Here is a 23,750-nt window from a genome sequence, read left to right on the forward strand (position 1 = left end):
AAAGTTGTTGTAAACACCAAGTGATCAGATAAAGACCGAAGTTCCTTTGGCTCCGTTCCACTTAGGAAATAAAGTTTTCATGAGCGATGGGAAGGAATATCCCAAGTAAACAAACACCGCCACCAGCATCATCAAAGAGAGGAGAATATTATAAATCAGAGCTGGGGCAAACATAGTAAAAGAAATGATGTCAACCAACTGAAAAGGGAAAGTAATCAGACTCTGAAAAGAGATGTTTGTACAAGCAAACGGAAAGTTAACAAATGGTTGCTAGCCCTGCAGTGATTGTTTCTGCCCAAGAGGAGGGCTGAACAGGAACATCTGCAGAGAATGAAATCAATATTTTTTTCTTTGGCTCAGGATGCTGAATCCTTTGATCTTGCCTCAGATGACCTCTGGACATTTGATTACCTTTATATAGTTTCTCTTTTGACATCTTCCATTTTAATATTTTATAATGCATTTGTTTTGTTAATCTTTCTCATTCAACCTGGTGGAAACAGTTTGCTTACTTTACAAAGTAGCGGCAAAATTCTCTTATCTTTGGGGCAAGATTTGGATTAAGTGAGCAATTTAGGGCCTCGGCTTTCACTGCTCTCCCCAGTTTCTAACTTCCCACTTTTCCACGGAATCCTGGAGGAAGAATCAATGAAAGAACTCTTATCTGGAATTTCTTTCAATCAGGAAGTGTGAGCAGCCGGTAGGGCTGGCATGCGATAAGAGAAAGAGCATAACATAGCACTCCTGTCAGAAACACCAAGGCACTTCTGGGTTGAAAGGATTAGCTGGTGACATCACCGTTGCCCGAGAAACACACAATTGGGGACGCTGTCAGGACCCACCCCAATCCACGTCTTAGGAAAACAAAAAACTCTTGGAGTCAGTTCTAGTCCAAAAGGAATTTTTACTAGGACATGCTTGGTTGTGGAAATACAAGACAGGACTTGATATTGTTTTACAGATTGAAACTTTATACAGAGTTCCCGGTTCAACCCCCCCTTCCCTCAACCCCATTTGGTCAGCCCCCCATCATTTTACTTCGTGTTATCCCTTTTGTGGGAAAAAGGGAACTTCGAATCTTTATGGTTATTGCCTTCTTCCTTTACAGATTCAAATGGAGACACAGGCCAGATGCCTTCTTCTCTAACCCTCCCCTCTAGAGAAGAGCCTTTTCCGCCATGGCCCCCACCCTCCAGAATACTTTGTCACCTGGGGTGAGATTTGTCGCCACCCTTCTGGCCTTTAGGAAGAGCCTTAAAGCCTGGCTCTGCTGGTTGGTGTAGGGCCCTGACGGAGAAGCCGTAGCCTGGAGTTGGTTGGTGCAGGGACAGAGAAGGCACCAACACCACTCTGCTGTAACCTCATGTTCTTTAACTTTGTATTTAATCTTTTGCAATTTTTAATCTGTTTTTAGATTTATAATGGCTTTTGTATCTCTATTTTTATGACATTGTAAGCTGCCCCAAACAGCGAGATGGGCAGAGTATAAATTAATTAATTAATCAATCAATTAATTAATTCAGAGGCTCAGAGGATAAATTTTCAGTATATGGCATCAAACCTCAAAATATCGTAAATGCAGTCAAAAAGATTATATGAATAAGATAATAGCACAAATAGGCTCGTCCATGCCAAATCAAACCAATTCACTGAGCTGGCAGTTCAACAAAGTGACATTACAATGATTTCCCTAATTTTACCATCTTGAGCAGCAGATTATAATCACCTGAAAGTAATAACTTCCGCTCTGCTAATGGAGGCTATTTCCCCAATAGAAGCTCAACAGAATGGCATCTTTTCTAGATTCTTAAGACTTTTGAGTTTGGATGTAGTGATGCTGGTGTCACGAACCCAGAAATGCACTGACTTCCCCTTTCTGAGAATACTGGCTTCAGTATTGCAGTTCTGATTAAAGAAAATATTTCCCCATTATGTTGAAAACAGGAAATAGTTAACTGATTTGTTCTAATTTGCCAGGCTCTATAATTGCAGATTTTTTTTTTGTTTCAAAGCCTGCTTAGTAAACTAACAGGAAACAGGAATCTACATTTGACTTTAGGCAAACCTCAAATACTAAGGGTATGAAAGGAGAAACTGGCTGTAATAGTATTGAAAAGAATCGTGCAAGCATAACACTTCCTCTCAGATACCCTTCCACCTTCTGATATAATATTGGCAGGATAATAGTGCTTACCACCTTGTTAAACAAACTGCATGCAGTGCTGAACCAGTCTTACTATTCAGAAGCTTCTCCTAATGCTGACCTTAGTAAACTGATTCTAATCTTTCCCTTTGGAGAACAAAGAGAGGAACATGGTGTAATTTAAATTATAGCTTGATTGCTCATTACTTGCAAGAGGCTGCAAGGATAATTCAAAGCAGCGGGAAGTGAACAGATTGCCTTCCCTATTTCTCTTCATCTTCCCAAATTATTATTATTTGCTGTCAAATGGCAAAATATGGAACTGCATGAGAAATACATGCCATGCATGGGTTTTAGTTCAATTTTCTATCATGTATTATCAAAGTGGAGCATCTATTTTTACAAAATATAATATTTGTGTTATTTTGGATTTAGGATTTTGTATTCCTCCTTGGAGTCATTATCATTTCACAATGCCAATACTCAAACACTCCTTAGGGTCATATTTGTGATATCCAGATAGCTAATTATTATGGTTAGTTTGGTAGTCTAGGTTTTAAAATGTGTCTTGTGGTTATGCCAACCTATTCTTCTATCTAATCTTTTCAAGGTGCTAGTGAGTCACAGTATATGAACTCTTCATATCAGTAGCCCTTGACTCATGATTACAATTGGTACTGGAATTTCGGTTGTAAGTTGGAACAGTCATTGAGTCAAGGCATACACCCAATTTTATGACTGTTTTTATGGCAGTTGTAAAACAAAACACAGTTATAAGTCCAAATCCATTCTCCCAAATGGGCATTTATTTGCCAGAAACTCATGTGTTTGTGGGATGCTGGAACCAATTTAGTCTTATGGTTAGAGCACCAAGCTAGAAACCAGGAGACTGTGAGTTCAAATCCTGACGTAGCCATGAAAGCCAGCTGGATGACACTGGGCTAATCACTCTCTCTCAACCCAACCCACCTCCCAGGGTTGTTGTGGGGAAAATAGAAGGAGGAAGGAATATTGTGTATGCTCACTGCCTTGAATCATTTTTAAAAATAATAAAGGCAGGATGCAAATTAATACATAAATAAATAAATATGAGCCAGTTGCCAAGTACCCCAAATGTGGTCAATGTGCACTTTAGCGTCCATTTTCTACTTTTGTCTATTTTGTGGTTCTACCAGTTCTTGCTTGCAGGCAAGTGGTTTTGTTTGAATTATGCTTAATTTAATTGTAATTTTGGTGTTCTGGATAAAAGTTACATTCACTCCCTTAATCTTTCTTGGTTTCATAATTGCTGTCCTTAATTTTTTTCTACATTCCTACCCAATTTCTATGAGTTGCCAAATATAAAACTGAAGCACTTTTAGGATATGATTAGAGAATTGGACTTGGTCCAGGAGAAGCATAGTTCAAATTCCTATTCAGTAGGAGAAATTATTGTTATACCTAAAATTTCTAGAACCTAAATGCCATTCAAAGTTTTAATGAAACAGGACAAGTATACATTTTAATCAAATTTGTAATTTAGAACAGCTTTCCTGAAATTAATGGACTCTAGAGGTGTTAGTCTTCAACTCCCAGGCCTGGACATCTTGGTACCCATGCTAGGTCGTTCAACATACCCAGAGGGGAATAAACATGGTCAAAGCTGATTTAGAAACATTTACTCACCTGCTGTGATCCAGTTTCAGGATCTGTCATGGCAACCACAGAAAAATCCCCAAATCTTTCTCCAGAGGCATCAATAGATACTGGCCCTGCAATGCCTGAAGAATATATATATGTATATATATATTAATTGAAAACATTGAATGTTTCCAAGTAAAAAATAACATAAAGAGGGCAGAATTTTTACAGACTGATATGGTAAGGAATCCTAGCATTTTTCCAGGGGTCTGGCTGGCATTCCAAGAGACTGCAATTGTGTCTACATTCCTAGAATATGTAACATTTCCTTCTCAAGAGGATAAATTATTTCAGCTTATTAGTAGAAATGAAAGAAATCAAGTCTTATTCAACACTTCCCAATAGAAACTGGCTTCCTTGCCTTTAAAACTCTTGCCCTGGGTTAAAAGAAGCAAGAAGTAAATGGCTTTGAATAGCTTACAGAGAGAGGTCATATTGGAAAGCAAATGTACTTGTTGAATGTTGGAATTCTTTGTCTTCCCAAACTTTTTTTTAAAAAAAATTCTATTAAAGCTCAACAAAATTACGTTGGAAATTAATTTACAATGAAAAACCTTGCTCTGAAAAATCTCATTTCTCAGAGGATGCTCACTGTTGCTTACTTGAAGTCAAAAGAATTTTAAGGATCCCTCTCTGTAGAACTAGAAAGCCAGTTTGGGATAATGCTTAATGCACCAGGCTGGAAACCAGGGGCCCAGGAATTCTAGTCCCATCTTAAACACGAAACCAGCAGACACACTCAGCCCTAGGACGGAGGCAATGGGAAAACACTTCTGAAAAATTTTGCTAAGAAAATCCCAGGGACTAATCCAGCCAGTCACCAGGAATTAACAATGACTTGAAGGCACATAAAAAAAAATCTATAGAAATAACATAGGGAATAGTTCTTTCCCTCTTCTTTCCTTGTAGAAACTCTGTCAAAAAATAGGTAAAGAGATAGCAAATACCAGTATCAAGAAAACTTGACTAAATAGTTCCCTGTTTCTTCCACAACCCACAACCTTCTACACAAGTTACGGTACCACTAGTTGACTCCTTAACTGATTCGTAAAGTAGCGTATATGCTAGTGAAGTGTCCTTCTATTGCAATTTTCACTGAAATCAATGGACCTGCTGTGTGCTATCATCTCTGCAATGTGAGGCACTGAATTAGTTGAACTTGTTTACAGAAAAAAACACATGCAAATTTTTACCAGAGCCTTGGTGGAGCAGTGGGCTAATGCCTCCTTAAGTAACACCAGCTGCCTCTAGTTAGTGCAGGTTCGCATCCCACCAGGCTCAAGGTTGACTCAGCCTTCCATCCTTCCGAGGTAGGTAAAATGAGGACCCAGATTGTTGGGGGCAATTAAGCTGACTTTGTAATAATGCCGCTTGGGGTGTGTGTGAAAGCCCTAATAAGCAGGCATATACATAGAATGAAGGCTACTGCTAAGCTTGTAAGCCGCCCTGAGTCTTCGGAGAAGGGCGGGATATAAATGGAATTAAAATAAAATAAATTTTGGGCTTGACTTGTAACCTGATATTTTACAGATATAATCATACTAAAATGCCTCTTAATTCCTTGCTGGGGATTATGAGAACTGTAGTTCCAAGCATATCCAGAAGGTGCCAGAATGAGGAGTATTCAATTAAAGATTTAGAAGGGATATTTTTTTCCCCTTCCAGATAAAGTCAGACAGATTAGTCTACTCTATGCCAAACTTACATTTTGCTCTTCTTTGCGTGTAAAAAAAGAAAATTCCTTTTCATGGACCATTTCTCCCGAAATACATACTTCTTTGCATAACTTGGGATCCAAAAAGCCCATTATCCAATTCTGAGAGGAGCACAGTCTACATAATTGCTCATCCAGGAAATGTGGAATAGGAAGTTCATTTCAAAATGCATACCAGATGAAATGATATTTCACCGCAATTCTACTGTCAATCTAATATTTCCCTTCTACTAAAGCATTTCCTTTAATGCTCTCTTCCTAAAGAAAAAGTAACTGCAGCTGAGAAAATGGCTGATGATGTTTTTCAAAGCCATTCCAGTTTCTGAACTCATTGTTGGGTTCTTATCTAAAGGAAACATTTCCGTTTCTTTAAGTACTTCCACTGAAAAGCTTGGTAATTTTGCCCAGTACATAATGAAGGGTGAATTTGACAAGGGCTGCTGGTCTTACCAGGAATGTCCTGCTTATTTTATAAAGTTTATCTCTATGTGGATGTCCACATTAAGTTTTGCGTACATTTATACATTATAAGGCTTGCAGGACTTAGCGTGGTTGTTTCAATAATCAGGCACAAAGACTAGAAAAGAAAAAAAAATGAAACCCTTACTTTCCAAATGCACAATGAAAATTTCAAAACCTAATACAAAACCCCGTAACACTACAACTAAACAGATAAGTAGGCAATGGACATCTGAACATTTTAGCTTTTAAGATTAAAAAACTAAATTAAAAAAGGAAGTAATGTAATGAGGCGAGCTAATAAACAAACATGAAAACAGTTGAAAAACCTGAAAAACAGGGGAGTCAAGAGCTGCTAAATAACTGCAAAAAGGACATATTGCTGCTTGCTACTGATATTTTATATTGGTGCTATTAACATGGATACAATAGGGAGCTAAGCAATCCATATTTAAAAGCTGCACTGTCTATGCAATTCTCTACATATTGTGATTAAATTCAATATTCTCCACTCTATTTTTTTGCAGACTATACAATCAAACGCAAGAGACAGCGTTTCAGGCAGAACAATGGGGACAAAAGATAGAAGGTTGAGGGGTGAAGATTATTTAAACCAGTGCTTTTCAAACCTGGCAACTTGACGCTGTGTGGACTTCAACACCCAGAATTCCCCAGCCAGCACGAAGTCCACACAGCGTCAAGTTGCCAAGTTTGGAAAACATTGATTTAAACTAAGCATTCAGAGATCCTTATGCTTTATTCTTTAAAGGGCTCCATTTTAACTCTCTCGGGGTTTTGGTTGTTTCCAGGCCCAATTCAAAGGATTGGTTTCAATCTGTGTAACCCTACAGAGTGTTTTCTTCTCACAGAAACTTCCTTCCATAGAAACCGATTGTTGTCTTAAGGTTATCTAGAATTTTTCCTCTGATAACCACTTCAGTCTGACCTCTTTTGTTCTCTCTTCAAGCCCTGTGACTTTGTTGGTACTTGAAGCTCCTGAACTGATTGTTTAAACTCCTATGCTAGTCCTGTACTTTATGCTGTGAGCACAAGATTTTGCATGACACATCTGTTTTAAAAATGGCTAACAATATCAATCAATCAATCAATCACAAAATCTTTCATAATATTAGCAGAGACAATTGGTTTTTTTCATTTCAATTATCTAGAAGTGCTGATCAGCAAAATCCAGGAATCATAATCTCTACGTACTATGAAGAAACAAGGATAAAAAGTGGCAGCTTTTAATAAAACAAAACTGTTTATAAAAAAGTGTGGCTTATGTGACTGGATGTACCTTCGTATGTCCTGTTCCATGTCTGATGAACAATCTTATCTCCATCTTTCTTTGTGAAGCCATTCTTCAGAACTTCCCGTAAAGCCAGAACATAAAGAACTATGGCATCATGGAAACCTTCAACAAACATGTTCACCTAAAAGCAGAACAATGTTTCATTGGTGATTTGGCTCATAAGTTCAGCAAAATTATAATTTTATGCATCTTCATAGACATCCCTAGAGGGAGCAAGTGGGGTGAATAAATATGCATGTTATGAGATCAGCATGAAAATGACATGACCTGTGTACTTGTATAAATATCCCAAAATTTGCATTTAAATTTATTGGCTGCCCAACTCCGGTGGATGCTGGTTGGTACACACAGGTAAAAAAACCCTAAAAATATTAAAATCAACAGGCATCCTGGATTAAAATGCTCTTATAACAAAACCCACAAAACAAAATAAGACCTATTAAAAATAACAAACATTAACCCCAGACACAGATCCAAAGACAAGTTTTCTAAGTTTTCTGGAACATTTTCAGAGGCTGGGCCCCACAAAAAGGGGACACACACACACACTTCCTAGGCCCCACAAGATGGCAGCATTTAATGGAGGACACCTTGAGCCCACCAATTCTGCTGGAATACATGGGACAGGCAGACATGATTTTGGACAAGCAGTCTCTCAGGTAGCCTGTATGGCATTATAAAGAACACACCAGCATTTTGTTTATCACCATGGCTTGTTAGAGAAGCTGCGTTACAATCCATTAATATCATGAGTTCGTTTGCATACAAAGTGTGCTTTTAATTACAATATTCCTACATTTCCTATAATACAGTATTAATCTGTATTTTAATTTGCATGTAAAGATTGAGGAACATAGGCTTCAAATGAGATCTTCAAGCGGTTATTTCAGTATAATTTTCTCTCACAGCAAAATTAAGTGCTAACTTTTGTGGAGATACTTGAAAAATGTGTATTGAAGAAGAAATCTCAGTCTCTGGTTATATTTTGGTAGGATAGAGCAGGTTTACTATATGTCTCTGGAATTCTGCAAGATTTGTATGAATTTAGAATGATATAGTGACTCCTTGTGATATGCTAGGGATGGAGAATTTCAATTTCAGTCTGTATTCAGCAGCAGATGCCATCTGACAAACAGAACCCATGAAAAGCAAGGTATTGTTCTGTTAATCGCCTTCAACAATGAACCAACATAGCTGCTCAGCTTATACTGAAGGTGAGTGTGCATTTCTGTCAGCAAAGTCACACAAAGTTTAATATGGCAGAAGCTATGATCTGACCTAGAACAGATAGGACAATTTGAGATTTTTTTTTTTTGAGGTAATAATTACTCAATGTACTGTATACACATAATCCACCAACTCACCGTATCCCTTTTCCTGTTGAGGATCTGAGAAAGTGCTAACAGAAGACAGGTTTATCAGAATGCTCTTAGGCTTTTGGAAGAGGAGAAAGGAGTATTTTTGTCTCCTGATTTTGGTGGCCTCTCCTAGTTCTCAACCCTCCTACAGATGCTAGAAACCCGTTCAGCAGCCACCATCTTGGCAGGACTTTGAACAGCAGAACAATTCCATTCTGTAGCTTATTTTCTAAAGACTGCCCCGTGTGTGTGTGTGTGTGTGTGTGTGTGTGTGTGTCTCCGGGTTTTGTGGCTCTTTCAGTCAATGGCATGAGCCAAATGAAATGTCCCTTTCCAATACAAGTCCAAAGAGCATATAAATAGCCTTGTGTTTTTGAGAAATACAGGCAATGCTGTGCTACAAGGAGTCCAGCTGTGTAGCTGCTCCCCCTGGGTTGCAAAGCTTGTTCTGTTTGCTGGCCATCTGTAGATTCAGAGAGAATGGGAGCAGCCAGTTTAAATTAACAGGCCTGTCTTTTATGGCAAACTGGAGGGGACCCCTTTCACTTGCCCTTTTTTTATAGAATTCTTTCCTGTCCCTCTTTTCAAATGTATGTCCATTTTGGAGCAACCCCAAGAGAAAGTTGCAAATTTTTTTTTTTAAAAAAAGAAAGCTAATTGCCGTATTCTTTGGGCAATTAAAAACAGAAAGGCTAATGAGACTAACTTCCCTGAGCAACAGAAATAAATGCATATATCTGAATAGGAGAAAAAGAAAGCTGAATTGCCTAGGTGAACAAAAGAACACATTAATTTCATCCACATTTACTTCAGAAACTAGTCTCCTGAGTTTCTTATACTATGAATGCAGCAAAGTTGCACAAATGATTAACAAGTGATTTATAAATTAAGTCAGAAGATTTTTGTAAGTAGTGGAAATGTCCAAAGTTCTACTAAACCAATGCAATACCAGTTCATGATTTTAAAACACTAGGAATAGACTTTGAGCTCATCTGCAAAGTATGCTTACTGTAATGATTTTTTTTCAGCCACTTCCTCTCTTTTAATTTCTGAAATAGGCTGGCCTATCACTGACTTGCAGAGTACAAAATCCTGAAATTGACTAACCCCTCCCTGATGTAATTGAAAGATTTTGTAGTCCGCATGTAGTGCTTCATAGGGAAGCCCTCACTTCTTACTTCTTTTACAGCAAGTTCTTTTTGAGAAGATCATTCCAACCTGGCTCTCTATGGTCTCAACACATAGTTCTCCAACAACACTTACCCAGTTGTTAACTTTTGACTGCACGTACATGACTTGCTTCATACAAGTATTTAAAAGAACAGTGTAAAGGACTTGGTTGTGGTGCCTCTGAAGCTCACCTGATGGGGAATATAGCCATGGTTCATCCCTTTATAGAATATAATTTAGAACCAGGAATGTGGTGGCTCACATGGTTAGGATGCTGGGTTGACAACCAGCAAGCCTGCATTCGAGATCCAAGTGCTGCCGCGTGACAGAGCAAGTTCCAGTCATTCGCTCCAGCTCCTGCCAACCCAGCAGTTTGAAAGCAGGCAACCTTGAGTAGGGAGATGGGTACCACTTTGGTGAAAAGCGCCCCCAACCCCTGGGCAATAGTGATGTCACTAGCTAATCCTTCAACCCAGTAGCACCTTGGTGTATCCAACACAAGACCAAGAGGGTGACCTAGAACAGATATTATTATTATAAAACTTTTATTCATTAAACATAAACCTCAGTCAACTGAACACTCAAATTGACTGGCACTACTGGTTGACACGGGTTGCTGCCAGCATCCTAGGTATCAACCAGGTATCTCCTTAAAATGTAAGATGTTCCGAGTAACGCAGTTTTTTTTGTAGCTTTGCTGGAGTTATTGTAGGAAGCTGCAATTTCTTGAAGTATTTTGCAAAGTTTTTGGACATAGTTTCCAGTGCCCCGATGACAATGCGTATCACTGTTACACGTTTCATACATAATCGCGCAGATAATAATAATAATAATAATAATAATAATAATAATAATAATAATAATAATAATAATAATAATAATAATAATAAAGTTGGAAGGGAACTTGGAGGTCATCTAGTCCAACCCCCTGCTCAAGCAGGAAACCCTATACCATTTCAGACTAATGGCTGTCAATCTCTTCTTAAAAACTTCCATTGTTGGAGCATTCACCGCTTCTGGAGGCAGGTTGTTCCACTGATTAATTGTTCTCCTTAGTTCTAGGTTGCTTCTCTCTTTGGTTAGTTTCCATCCGTTGCTTCTTGTCCTGCCTTCAGGCGCTTTGGAGAATAAGTTGACCCCCCCTCTTTTTTGTGGCAGCCCCTGAGATATTGGAACACTGCTATCATGTCACCCTTAATCCTTCTTTTCATTAAACTAGACCAGGGGTCGGCAACCTTGGCTCTTTTATGACTCGCGGACTTCAACTCCCAGAATTCCCGAGCCAGCATAGCCAGCATAGGAATTCTGGGAGTTGAAGTCCGCGAGTCATAAAAGAGCCAAGGTTGCCGACCCCTGAACTAGACATACCTAATTCTAGCAACCATTCTTTAGAGTATAGGAGTATGATGTACACCAAAAGTATAATAATGCATTTATGTGCAATAAATGACAATTTTAGGGCTTTTCCATATTGCCACCTTTTCTACTTCCCAAACCTTCAGAAACAGTTGCGAGGTGATTGGTAATGACCTTAAATTCTGCTAAGAAGAAATCGCCATTACAAAATTCTGTACAAAAGGGAAAGCAGAAAACTAACATTTATTCATTTCATTTGGAGCCTGCCTGATTTCAAACATGTCTGGGTAGCTGACATATTAAAAATCCTGAACAAGAAAAAGACGCCGAACATCAGGAATAACACAATGCCCCCAAAACCTGACAGGGACACAGCAACCACTCTACCCCACAGGCCTGAAGCAAGAATTTACAGAATACTCTCCATGGTAATAGCCATATTGATTCTACAGTGCTGTTCCAGAGTAAAGCAGCTGTGAGAGACACTTCCTAGGTCTCAATAGATGACACTGATTTAATTGAAGAGGCCCGGAAGGCACCCACCCTGATGAATATACTGGGATGGGCAGAGATCCTTAGGGACAGGCAGACCTCAAATAACCATGTTCTGTGCCGTGAAATACATTTGTATTGAAGTAAAGATGGAAACTCACAATATTGGTTTGAGTTTAATGCTTCTCTTTTCTTTTCTGGGCTACTAACAGGGAATGCAAAGCAAAAAAGCAAGCAGAAGTGTCCACAAGGTAAAGTCAAACCAGTTGAGATGGCCACGACAGTGAGATCTAAGCTTCTATTTCAGAATGGGAGAGTGTCCTTGGCAGTCAAGGAAACATTCCCCTGATGGGACCTAAAGCTCAAACAACAGAAAGAAGGTGCAGCATGTTCTTTCTGTGTTTGAGAGACTAAAATAAATAAATAAATAAATAAATAAACTGCTAATTTTGAAAAAGTAGCATTGCAGAGGTTTCAGCTTTGCAGTTAAGCAATATATATATATATATATATAAAAGAAATCACTTGAATGCTCATAACATTGTTGATTTCGGGGACCTAATGAAGTCTATTTGGCACACATTCTTCATGTGGAAAGACTTTACAGTTAATCTTTAAGGACTAGATTAATTTTTAAAAAGGCAAATTCCATTAAGTGGAGAGAAGCTGCGAAGGAAGGAAGGAAGGAAGGAAGGAAGGAAGGAAGGAAGGAAGGAAGGAAGGAAGGAAGGAAGGAAGGAAATGGAGTAATGAACAGGGAATTTATCCTCTTCCTCAGTTGCAAATCTTTAAAAAAATACTTAATAGGAAACTGTCTATTTACTAGGAAAATACTCATTGCACACCAATCTCTTAATGAAGATAATTTTTAAAAATTCAAATTAATATAACCCACTTAATTCCCCAAGAAAAATGTGGAAATGATTTGGAAATATAATTATTGTCAAATCAGATGGAGAAGCAGGCATAAACAAAGCAATAATGACTAGCATTATCTAAGCAATTTCATCCACCACATAGGAGATAGCATAACCCACCAAGGACTTTCAAAGTTGGATAGAGCAACTTGAATTCATTTTCCCCCCCCAAAAGAATAGCAAGCTTTTCATCACTGACAAACAATATTTTTGGCTGAAGTCCTCTGGAGCAAGGAAGAAGAGACTGCCAAATAGAAAGATCAAATTCAGAAGAGGGATTTCTTCAGGAATGCAGCATAAAAAGAAATTAAATTGTCTGGTTAGTTATTTGCCTGATGTAGATTATTTTTAAAAAACACACTCAATCAATTGTTGTGTCTACTTTCAGTTTTAAATAACTGTGCTTATCTACTTCAATAGAAAAAAAGTGGTAAGGCAGATGCCTTAACTCTATTATAAAAGATGGAAATTCAGCAAATGTTATTTGCATAAGAGTTATGCCCACCGCGATTCTTTCTTCTATACAACTATTAAGGGTTCTCTGGCTGCGATTCTAGGATATGTGTCCCTGTTGTGCACTAAAACCTTTAACATTTTGCTAAAAACACAGGTCAATTTCAACTTTACTTCTGCATTTCAGTAACTCAAGATGTGCTCTTTTTTCGTTGTCAGATTAAAAAAAATAAATGAGTGAATCTTTGAGCTATGCTAAATCTGAACAAGGATCATGGAAAGCAACAAGGATGGAAAGAAAACATCTGCCAAGACATCCAGAATTCCTTTAGCAACGATTGGTGTTTGATCAAATATTCTCAATAGTCAAGAATTTGAAGCATTCATTTGTTGCAAAAGTAAAAAAAAATATCAGAGAATTGTGCTGATTATGAAAGAGATCCTGTCCTGTTCCCTAGAACAAACAAAATCAAGTGATCTCTGGACTCTGAGACACTTATGACCTGTGCTGGTATTGACTGTCTTCCAAAGTCAGTCACTCTAGTAACTAATCCAAGCTAGACATCAAATAAACGCCATAATTTATACTTTATGTACATGCTTTAATTTTTTTCTTTAACCCAAAATCCACGTGAGAAAGAGAATGTGGGGAAAATCTGCTTAAACCTAAAACATGCAGGCCCTATTATTGTTCCTCTAGAAGTAAAACAAATAACTTGCAGACCATTTCATATTAAAAACTACAGTGAAAGGTTTAATGAGATTCCTTCTTTCTCTTTCTTTCCTTTCTTTCTCTCTCTCTTTCTTTCTTTCTCCCTCCTTCCTTCCTTCCTGAAAGAATGCTCAATCATAGTCGTATGCAAATACATCTATTATTATAATGTGATAGCAGTGTTCCAATATCTAAGGGGCCGCCAGAAAGAAGAGGGTGTCAATCTATTCTCCAAAGGACCTGAAGGCAGGATAAGAAGCAATGGATGGAAACTAATCAAGGAGAGAAGCAACTTAGAACGAAGGAGAAATTTCCTGACAGTTAGAACAATTGATTAATCAGTGGAACGACTTGCCTCCAGAGGTGGTGGGTGTCCAACACTGGAGGTTTTAAAGAAGAAATCGGGCAACTATTTGTCTGAAACTGCACCCACCCCATTGCTGGCAATGGGGAAAATGTCACGATACATCGCGCGACATCATGTGACAGCGTGAGTGACATGCCTGGTATAGGGTCTCCTGCTTGAGCAGGGGGTTGGACTAGAAGACCTCCAAAGTCTTCCAACTCTATTATTCTGTTATTATAATAGGAAAACAGTCTATGAAACTTCAAAAAGATTTACAGTTGTCCAGTACTCTTGACCGCTCTGTCACATTTACATTTACAATTTATTTCTTCTTTTTCAATAGGGTGCTGTTATTGTTGGTTCTTTCTTTTGTATCAAACCTACAAAAAACATTGAAAGCATATGCTAGGTAGCACTAGTATTCCTCTTGCACAAATGTGCATACAGCCAATTATCATCAGCTAAGGTGATCCAGAATCATCTCCAAGTGTAGAGTGGCAGGATCCCAACAGAATGTGCCACCTATAAATAACCAATTCAGATAGAAGACTTTTGAAAATGACAGAATTGAGTGGCCTTAGAAATATAAAGGTAAAGGTAAAGGTTCCCCCGCACACACGTGCTAGTCGTTTCCGACTCTAGGGGCCGGTGCTCATCTTCGTTTCAAAGCCGAAGAGCCAGCGCTTGTCCGAGGACGTCTCCGTGGTCATGTGGCCGGCATGACTAGATGCCAAAGGCGCACGGAACGCTGTTACCTTCCCACCGTAGTGGTCCCTATTTTTCTACTTGCATTTTTACGTGCTTTCGAACTGCTAGGTTGGCAGAAGCTGGGACGAGTAACAGGCACTCACTCTGTTATGCGGCACTCGGGATTCAACCCGCCAAACTGCCGACCTTCTGATCGACAAGCTCAGCGTCCTAAATAGTCTGCTACTATTCCTCCCAATTTAATTCCTATGTAGTAACCAAACAGGTGCAAGTAGATAATAAGAGGTAAAGTTATGTGGAATTCTGTTGGTGCTGTTGTGTAATTGTAACAGTTTGGTATTACAGAGGGCTAAAGGATCACACAGCTGCAGTTCCTTTTAATAAGATCCTTATTTTGTTATGTTACCCCGTGCAACAAGAGATTGCTTTTAGCTAGGCAGTAAAACCTTTAGAGATTGCTTTTAGCTAGGCAGTAAAACCTTTATAACCTGGAGAGAGCACCTGCAAATTGTACAAGATAATTCACAGATTGATAAAGGTTCTAGAGACAGCTTAGTAAACAGCAGCAAGATTTTCCATTACATGCAAAGAAATTTACTTTCCTACAACTTTATGAGAAAGATATTGAGAGGAAACTGAGCAAGCCTCCACTGTGAGATATTTCAGAGTTAGATTAAATTCTGTGTAAGTAATCATTTAGCTGATGAAATTCCAATAATCCTCCTCATTCCTAGCTCAATAAATCTTGTTAATGAGGCTCTATGAGTGGGAAGAATTACTTTCAGTTGAAGTAGCTGCCAAAGTCTAACATGAAATGTATGCCATTTCAAATTAAGTTGTCTGTGCTTATCATTGCTGGCTGTTGCTGTGTGTCTACCAAAGAGGGAATTAACAGTGGGGACTTAACAATAAGGGATACCGAGTTGGGGGATAATCTATAATAATATTTGCTGATTATAAATTAGTTCGGGAATGTTCTTACATCCATGACAAGGCATGTGTCTTTCACGCCTCTAGCAGGTTGAAACTCAGCTGCTGCCGCAGATGTGCAGTTTAAACACTGGGAGAGAGAAAGAAAAAGCCTTTAGGAAACTGCATGATGGAGTAAAACAGTTTAGACCCATTTTTTAAAGCATGGTTTAATCTCTCCAAACAGCAGGAACACCATAGCCTTAAGTGAAGGGAAAATCCTGCAAATCTCTAAATGAGATCTTCGTCTCCGGAAACCTTTGAAGTGTGGCTTGGGTCAAGTGTCTGGCTTTGCTACTCCCGTTCCCAAAACTACATATAGAAAACCAGTATCAAAGAAAGCAAGTCCAAACAAAACCTTCTAGACATATCTAGTTTCACTGGGATGTTTTTTTTTAAGCGGAGGATCACTCAGAACAGAAAATCTGCATTTCGAAATAGTTTAATCCAAGCACAAGTGCAGTTGCCATTTCATGACAGAAGAGTTATGTATTCAGACACACTGAAGAAAATAGCATTTGTAATGCAACTGCAACATTTTTGTTGTAACTCAAGATGATCTGGCATTATCCATGCATGCCAATGAGTCTTATCTCACCTAAAGATCCAGAGGCACTTCCTCCAGCAGTTTATTTTCAAGACTTCCAGTGAGTGAGCTCAGGTCACCCTCAGAAATTCCAGCTATAGCAGGGGTCTTCAAACTTGGCCCTTTTTATGACCTGTGGACTTCAACTCCCAGAATCCCTCAGCCAGCATGTCTGGCTGAGGAATACTGGGAGTTGGTGTCCACAAGTCATAAAAGGGCCAAGTTTGAAGAGCCCTGGTCTATAGCAGTATTTCTCACTCCTAGCTGGAGAATTCTGGGAGTTGAAGTCCACATATCTTAGGTTGAGTAAACACTGATCTTCAGGAACAAGAAGGAAGCTTGCAAACTTAGGGCCTGGACCAAGATTTGTATGTACTGGCATGGGTAGATAAATGGCTTGTCAAGACCTTGGAGATGTGATACTAACCTAAAATGACAAGTTACTGAATTAGATGAACCACAGGTAGTTCTTGACTTACATAGGACAGACCTCCCTAGGGGTACTTATAAAAACAGTTGCCACAGACCTCCTAGGGGTGTCAAAGTGCTGGCCTGTGGGCCAGTTTCATCATACCAAAGCCGCACCCACCCCATTGCCAGCAATGTGAAGAGTCGCGATATGTCGCGACATGTCATGTCACGTGGCTTGGTGAGTTTGACACCCGTGTCCTAGTGGGTACTTACAACCTGGATTGGAAGTTCTCGTGGCTGACCCTGCCCCCATGTCACATGACTGCACTTTGGGTGCTTGGCAACTAGGCAATATGTATGGCCATTTGCAGTATCTCAAAGACCATGGGTGTTAAAGTCAATTGCATCATGTGACATATTGCAACATTTTTTGCCTTTGTGGTGCTGGAATGGGCATAGCCTGTGCATGACGCATCCGGCCCGTGGGCCACCAGTTTGACATCCCTGCCATAGACCTATGGCCACATTTTATGGCAGTTTTGTTGAAAACAGCATTTACCTCTGTTTTTTTTGGCAAAACTGGCCTATAGCAAACCACTGGTTCACTTAAAGACCACTGCAAAAAAAGGTTGTTAAAATCAGCTTGATCACGTGGGTGACCTGGTTTATAATTGTCACAAGTTATAACCTTGATGGGCAGGCACCATCAGGATTGTAATTCAAGAAATACTTGCATTTTTTTTCTTCATATGATAATTCTGCCACCCAGAGTTGCATGCTGTGTCAGTAATCATACGAATAAAACAAAATAAAAATAAAACCCACATTTAACATTGAAAACAACAGAGTGGGTGATATTTAGTAAATTTTTAAGAAAACAAAAGAAAATATACTTTTAAGAATAATATTTGATTATTTCTGTTCTGATTCTTACACTGCTGATTATGATGAAAAACTGATAGAATCAATCTGATTTCAATAAATGTATGAATATAATTGCATTATTAATTTTTTTATTTTATTTATTTATATTTTATGTTTCTACACCACCCATCTCCCTCAATGATTTTTGTCATTTGCATTCTCCATACTTTATAGAAAATCCAAAACAACTATTGAATTTTAGCAAACTACATCAGTGAAATACTCATTATCCGTTTAAATACAGCATATTTATATTATGGATCCCCAAAGTGCAAAAATCTGGCCACAGAATGTACAAATATTCCAGTATTAATTTTAAAGGCACGTGAAATATGCATTCAATGGGAAAATAACCAAGATAGAGTTGCAAACATCCAAAACTTCCTGTACATCAACTGTAAAAGTAGTTATCTCTTGGTGGGTTTTTAATTCCAGTTTTTAATTCCTCCAAACATTTATGATCTCTAACATATTTAAAGGACAAGTAAAACTAAGGGCAGTTAAAGTTGAAAATGTTTATTATGTAAATTTTGTTCAGCCACTTATAGAGATAGCTAGATATCAAAAGAAGTTCCAAAACTATTCAAACAATTGGCTCTTGTATCGTCTTCCCAAGGAGTATGGATTTACAATCTTGTCTGAGTGATTGCTTTGAAAAGTCTAAAACCGACTGATTTATCTCAGTGGATACTTTTAAGGAACTACTTTGCATTCTTTTCAAAGAGTTTGGAAATAAGAAGAAATGATAGAATTATATAAAAAACATACATTTTAATATTATAGTCAGCTGTTAGGAACAATTTGATGTACAGGTTGTCCTTGACTTACAACCATTCATTTAGTCAGAGTTTAAAGTTACAAGGGTACAGAAAAAAAGTGTCTTATGACCATTTTTCACCCTTATGACCGTTGTAGCATCCCATGGTCACATGATTAAAATTTGGATGTTTGGCATCTGGCATGTATTTGCGAGGGTTGCAGTGTTCTGAGGTCATTTGATCACCTTTTGTGATCTTCTGACAAGCAAAATCAATGGGGAAGCCAGATATCTGTGTTACTAACTGCAGTAATTCACTTAACAGCTGTAGCAAGAAACATCATAAAATGGGGCAAAACTCATTTAACAACTGTTTTGCTTAGCAACAGAAATTTTGGGCTCAACTGTGGTTGTGAGTCAAGGACTACCTATAAACAGATGGGAGGTAAAGGTTTTAACTTCAACAATGCGGGCTGAAATTCGCTGTGCACAAACACCCAATGTCATGCAACCACACACTTGACTTCAACAGTCGTTTGCAAATGTCCAGGATAGGCATCTATTTCCTCCCCCATTGCTCTGTACAGGGAAGAGGAAGACGGGAGGACAGATGATCAAGGGGCTGCAGGACAAAACACCCAAAGTGTTGCTTGGTACTGTGAAGAATGCTTACAGGAATTGGTATGTCTATTCTAATGAAAAGAAGGACTGAGGGGGCATGATACCACTGTTCCAATATTTGAGGAACTCCTACATAGAGAAGGGGAATCAAAATATTTTCCAAAGCACTGAAAGGCAAGACAAGAAACAATGGTTGGAAACTAACCAAGGAGAGTACCAACCTAGAACTGAGGAGAAATTTCCTAACAGAATTAATCAGTGGGACAGCTTGCCTTCAGAAGTTGTGGGTGCTCCATCACTGGAGGCTTTCAAAAAGAGACTAGACAACCATCTATCTGAAATGACATAGGGTCTTCTGCTCGAGGAGGGAGTTGGACTAGAAGACCTTCATGGTTCCTTCCAACACTATTATGTTTTGTGTATCTCCAGTGGGAAGAACCAAGCAAATTTTGAATTACTCCTGGCTGTCTTTCTTATGCAGATAATAATAGACATTCATCTTACTTCTCATTAATAATAGTATGTGCAGGATAAATGTAGAGCATATATCACAGTGACAAATGACTTACAAACGAGGATGCAAATTCCTTTCTGAACAAACAGAAATGCTTATTAGCAACCCCCCCCCCTTCACTGCATCCTTTTTTTTTCAAATTGCTACATTCTTTTCAAAGGGTTTGGACAACCGTAAATGTCTGTAAAATCCTGGCAACAGTTACCTTGCCAACTTACCAAACAACCCGTAAATTTAATCCTCCACCCCAAATTCTTTCTATTGTCTTGCTGATGAAACCTGAATGGCCTCTTCTTCATCAGATTTAGGACCAGCTACAAAGTCAATGAAAGGTTTTGCCATGCAATGAATCTTTCTGTCTCCAGCAGAAATAAACTTTTGGGCTTCCCATCAGACATTCCAGACACACACACACTCACACTCACACTCACACTCACACACTCTCTCTCTCTCTCTCTCTCTCTCTCTCTCTCTCTCTCTCTCTCTCTCTCTCTCTCTCTCTCTCTCTCTCTCTCTCTCTCTCCTTTTATCAGGTCTATCAATAATGGTAGAGGACAGGAAGGCCTGGAGGAATGTTGTCCATAGGGTCGCGATGGGTCGGACACGACTTCGCAGCTAACAACAACAACAACATCAATAATAATCAGCCCCTTCTCTGTAGAAAAGAGGAACATGGAAGCAATGGCTGACTTCCTTCATTCACCTCAGGCCTCCTTGCTTCTTCCTGATCATAGAGATTTCGCTATGGGGAGGGAGAGGCATCTGAACTCCCGGGTGAATTCAGTTCCTTATCCTTGTTCTTCCCAAGCATCAGAACCCCAGATACCATCAGCATCTCATGCAGTCTTATCAGCAACATCCTACACTTTTTTTGAATGATCAAATGGCAGTTTCATAAGCCAGCAATGGCTGACAGGGAAACCACTATGTCCACAGAGCTGTTCGATGTCTCTTGGTGTGTGCTAGGCAGTGCTTTTTTTGTAAAAGAAAAAGGTGCCGGTACTCACACATGTCATACAACCCGCCTTGCCTACCCTACAAGGTTCCATCCAAAAAAGGTGCCGGAACTCCGTTCTGAGCGTTCTATGAGAAAAAAAAAGCCCTGGTGCTAGGTTCTCTGCCACAACTTTCATTCTTTTAAAAATTACTTAAAAGATGAATGAAAGAGTCTTTAGCATCATCTTATTTACAAAAATACCTCTCAATGACATAAGGCCTGCCTAGAAATGATTTGTGTTTTTATTTTTTACAAAATGTGATAGGAGATTGCAGACTAACCTTTGTGTCGCTTAAAAGACAACATTTCATTACAAAATGAATACTATAAAGTGAAATATCAATATTGTTTTTTTAATTTTAGGTTACAATTTGTTCAGTATGGCAAGTTATGTCTATATTACAATATAAACAGAACATCATTTGCTGCTCTGAATATTTATATTTCACTTGAGTAGTACTCAGTGGTGGGATTCAAATATGTGAACAACTGGTTCCCTGTCTGGATGCCACTTTCGGAAGTGGGCAACAAAAAATTAGCTACCGGTTCAGTGGTGTGAACTGGCTGAATCCCACCACTGGTAGTACTCCATTTTCATGAGCATGGGACAAGAAAACATAATTGGCAATGTAATCATCTGTTTCTACCGTAGTAAAAAGAAAAACTTCATACATCGTCACAGGACCATGACACATACTAATGTACAAAATCTCCAAGGTAATTTGGACATCACTCTGGTAGTCCTTGACTTATGACAAAAACTGGGACCAGAATCTTAGTCATTGAGAAAGCAGTCACTAAGCAAAATGCCCACATCACTGTTCAATTCAATGACTGCAATGACTCCCAGTTGTAGTTGTTAAGTAATCTCCTGAGTCATTAAGTGGATGGAGCAAAAAGAGTTGCTGGCTGAAATATTACAGTTCCCCTCTGCTTGCAGCTTTCCCTGATGTCTTCCCCATTGATTTTGTGGGGAAGCTGGCAGAAAAAGTTGCAAATGGCAATCTCACGATCATGAGGCTCTCGACAATCAGTTGTACATGTAAGTTGGTTGCCAAGTGCCCAAATTGCAGTCATGTGACCAGGGGAAAAGAGGGCACAGCATGATGTTTTACAATGGCTGAAATTGCTTTTTGTAAGAGGTGATGCTCTTCCCTATTCACTGCACCCTCCCGAGCTTGCAGCTAACCCTGTTTGCCAAATGGATCAAATATACCTGTTGATGCCCATTTAGTGAAGGGAATTGATATTTGCATCTCTCATTCCTTTAGGCATATTAATTGGCTTCCTGCTTTAAAAGGAAGAGAGGACCATGCGTGAATGTATTTTCTGCATCTTGTTCAGCACATATTTGAATTTGGACACATACAGAATCTCTGACAGTCCAGCTGAGAGCCAGCAGTTCTCAACACAGAGAAGCCCGTTATAGAAACAATACAGAATTGCTCAACTTCAAGGCCAAGGAGTTCACAAAAAGGATCTACTGAAGAAAGGCAATAGGTTTGAACTATCCAAGGTTATAAGAGGGAATTTGCACCTTCACTCTGATGACTTCATTCCCATATGCATTAGAGGTTATTATCTAGAGATGCCATGTTATATGTCAGAGAGACTCCAGGTAGGTTCAAATCAAACTAAGTTGTGCAAAATCAAGTCTCCTAGAATTTCTTTCAAGGTCTGCCAGGCAGTCTAACAGAACTATTTGATTTAATGCCAAAACTCTATTTTATTCCAGAACAAGATATTGAAGGATCTTAATTCTTTTTTTCTTAGAGCTAGGTATCATTTTCCCCCCACCTCTCTATTTCCTATCTCTTCCTTGAACTCAAAGAGAATTTAAGGCAATAGCTCCTGTGACTGTGGAGGAATCTGAATTGGAAGGACAAAAGAAGATTCAGCACACGGGTGGACAAGTAGTTGCTGTCACATATACCTTAAACACCATGTCTTTTATGATAATTTCATGCCAGTAGAGAGGAGGTGTACAAGCCCAGAAAAAAGTGCGGGTCCTAGATGCAGACCCTCATGTGCATCACATTTTGATCTCTGTACATTCCCAATAATTTTATGAAGCGATTGTGTGCATCTTGATTTGTTTTCAATTTTGCTTCAAGGGTAATGAAGTAATCTTTGATTCTGTCTCTCAAGAATGACAAAGATCTTTCCTCTTTCCCATAGAAATGTATCCTAAGAATCCAGGACTTTATGATCCTATGACTGTATGAATATACACATCTTTTCCTTTTGCTTTGTTGTAATTTCATCTGGAACATTCTGGCATGCTTTGGCCTCTCACTCATTACAGTATTTTTCAGTGGGTTGTAAGCAAAGTTCATACAGTACTGAAATCTCACTGCAGGGCTTCTTTCCAAGAACCGAAACGAATCCACCACTTGTCTAAGTACAAATTTCCAACTAGGTCAGAAGTAAACGCTGCAGGAATTAAATGCATGAATGCCATGGACAGTAACAAGCTTGTGTCTCTTCTAGTACTACAAAAGGCACAATTTTGATTGTATTGCATTGCCCATCTTGCCATTTCCGTAACTGGTAGATTATGCTGCAGAACAGATGTGGGCAAGGTCCAATGCTGCAAAGATATGCATGTTTTATAATCCTGAATTGATGGGCCCAAGCATAGACTGGTACAGAATGGTTCAACCACCACTCCTTTTTTTGTTTTTAAGTATAAGAAAGAAACTTTGAAATTAAAAACAATGATATGTCTTTCAGGTATGAACCAGTAACCTTCTATATACAAGACAAAATGTGACTTATGACTGTTTTTCACATTTACGACCATTGCAGCATCCCCATGGATATGTGCTCAAAATTCAGATGCTTGACAACTGGTTCATATTTATGACGGCTGCAGTGTCCCAGGGTCGTGTGACTAACTTTTGTGACATTCTGACTAGCAGAGTCAATGGGGAAAGCCAGATTCACTTAACAACTATATTAGTAACTTAACAACTGTAGTGATTCACATAACAACTACAACAAGAAAGGTCGTAAAATGGTACAAAATTCACTTAACGACTGTCTCACTCAGCAACAGAAATGTTGGTGTCAATTGTGGTCGTAAGTCAAGGACTATCTGTAATAGCACAGTAAAGGTAGCTCTTAAAACTATTAAAGATTGTGGTCAGCA

The 23,750-nt window shown here is 38.8% G+C and overlaps 1 protein-coding gene across 4 annotated transcripts in view; it reads right to left on the reverse strand.

Moving 5' to 3' along the window:
* NPR3 (natriuretic peptide receptor 3) overlaps nt 1-23,750 on the reverse strand; it is a 75,617-nt gene that overhangs the window by 11,105 nt on the left and 40,762 nt on the right. For all 4 annotated transcript variants that reach the window (XR_014025633.1, XR_014025634.1, XM_081321295.1 and 1 more), the window contains exons 4-5: nt 7,294-7,429; nt 3,809-3,903 (exon numbers count right to left, since the gene is read on the reverse strand). Coding sequence is in view for 2 of the 4 variants with exons in the window: in XM_081321295.1 (XP_081177421.1) it covers nt 3,809-3,903; nt 7,294-7,429 (231 nt within the window). In the remaining 2 variants the exon portion in view is untranslated. The remainder of the gene's footprint in view (nt 1-3,808; nt 3,904-7,293; nt 7,430-23,750) is intronic.

This window comes from Vipera berus (genome assembly GCF_964194415.1).
Source record: "Vipera berus genome assembly, chromosome: 2".
NCBI lineage: Eukaryota > Metazoa > Chordata > Lepidosauria > Squamata > Viperidae > Vipera > Vipera berus.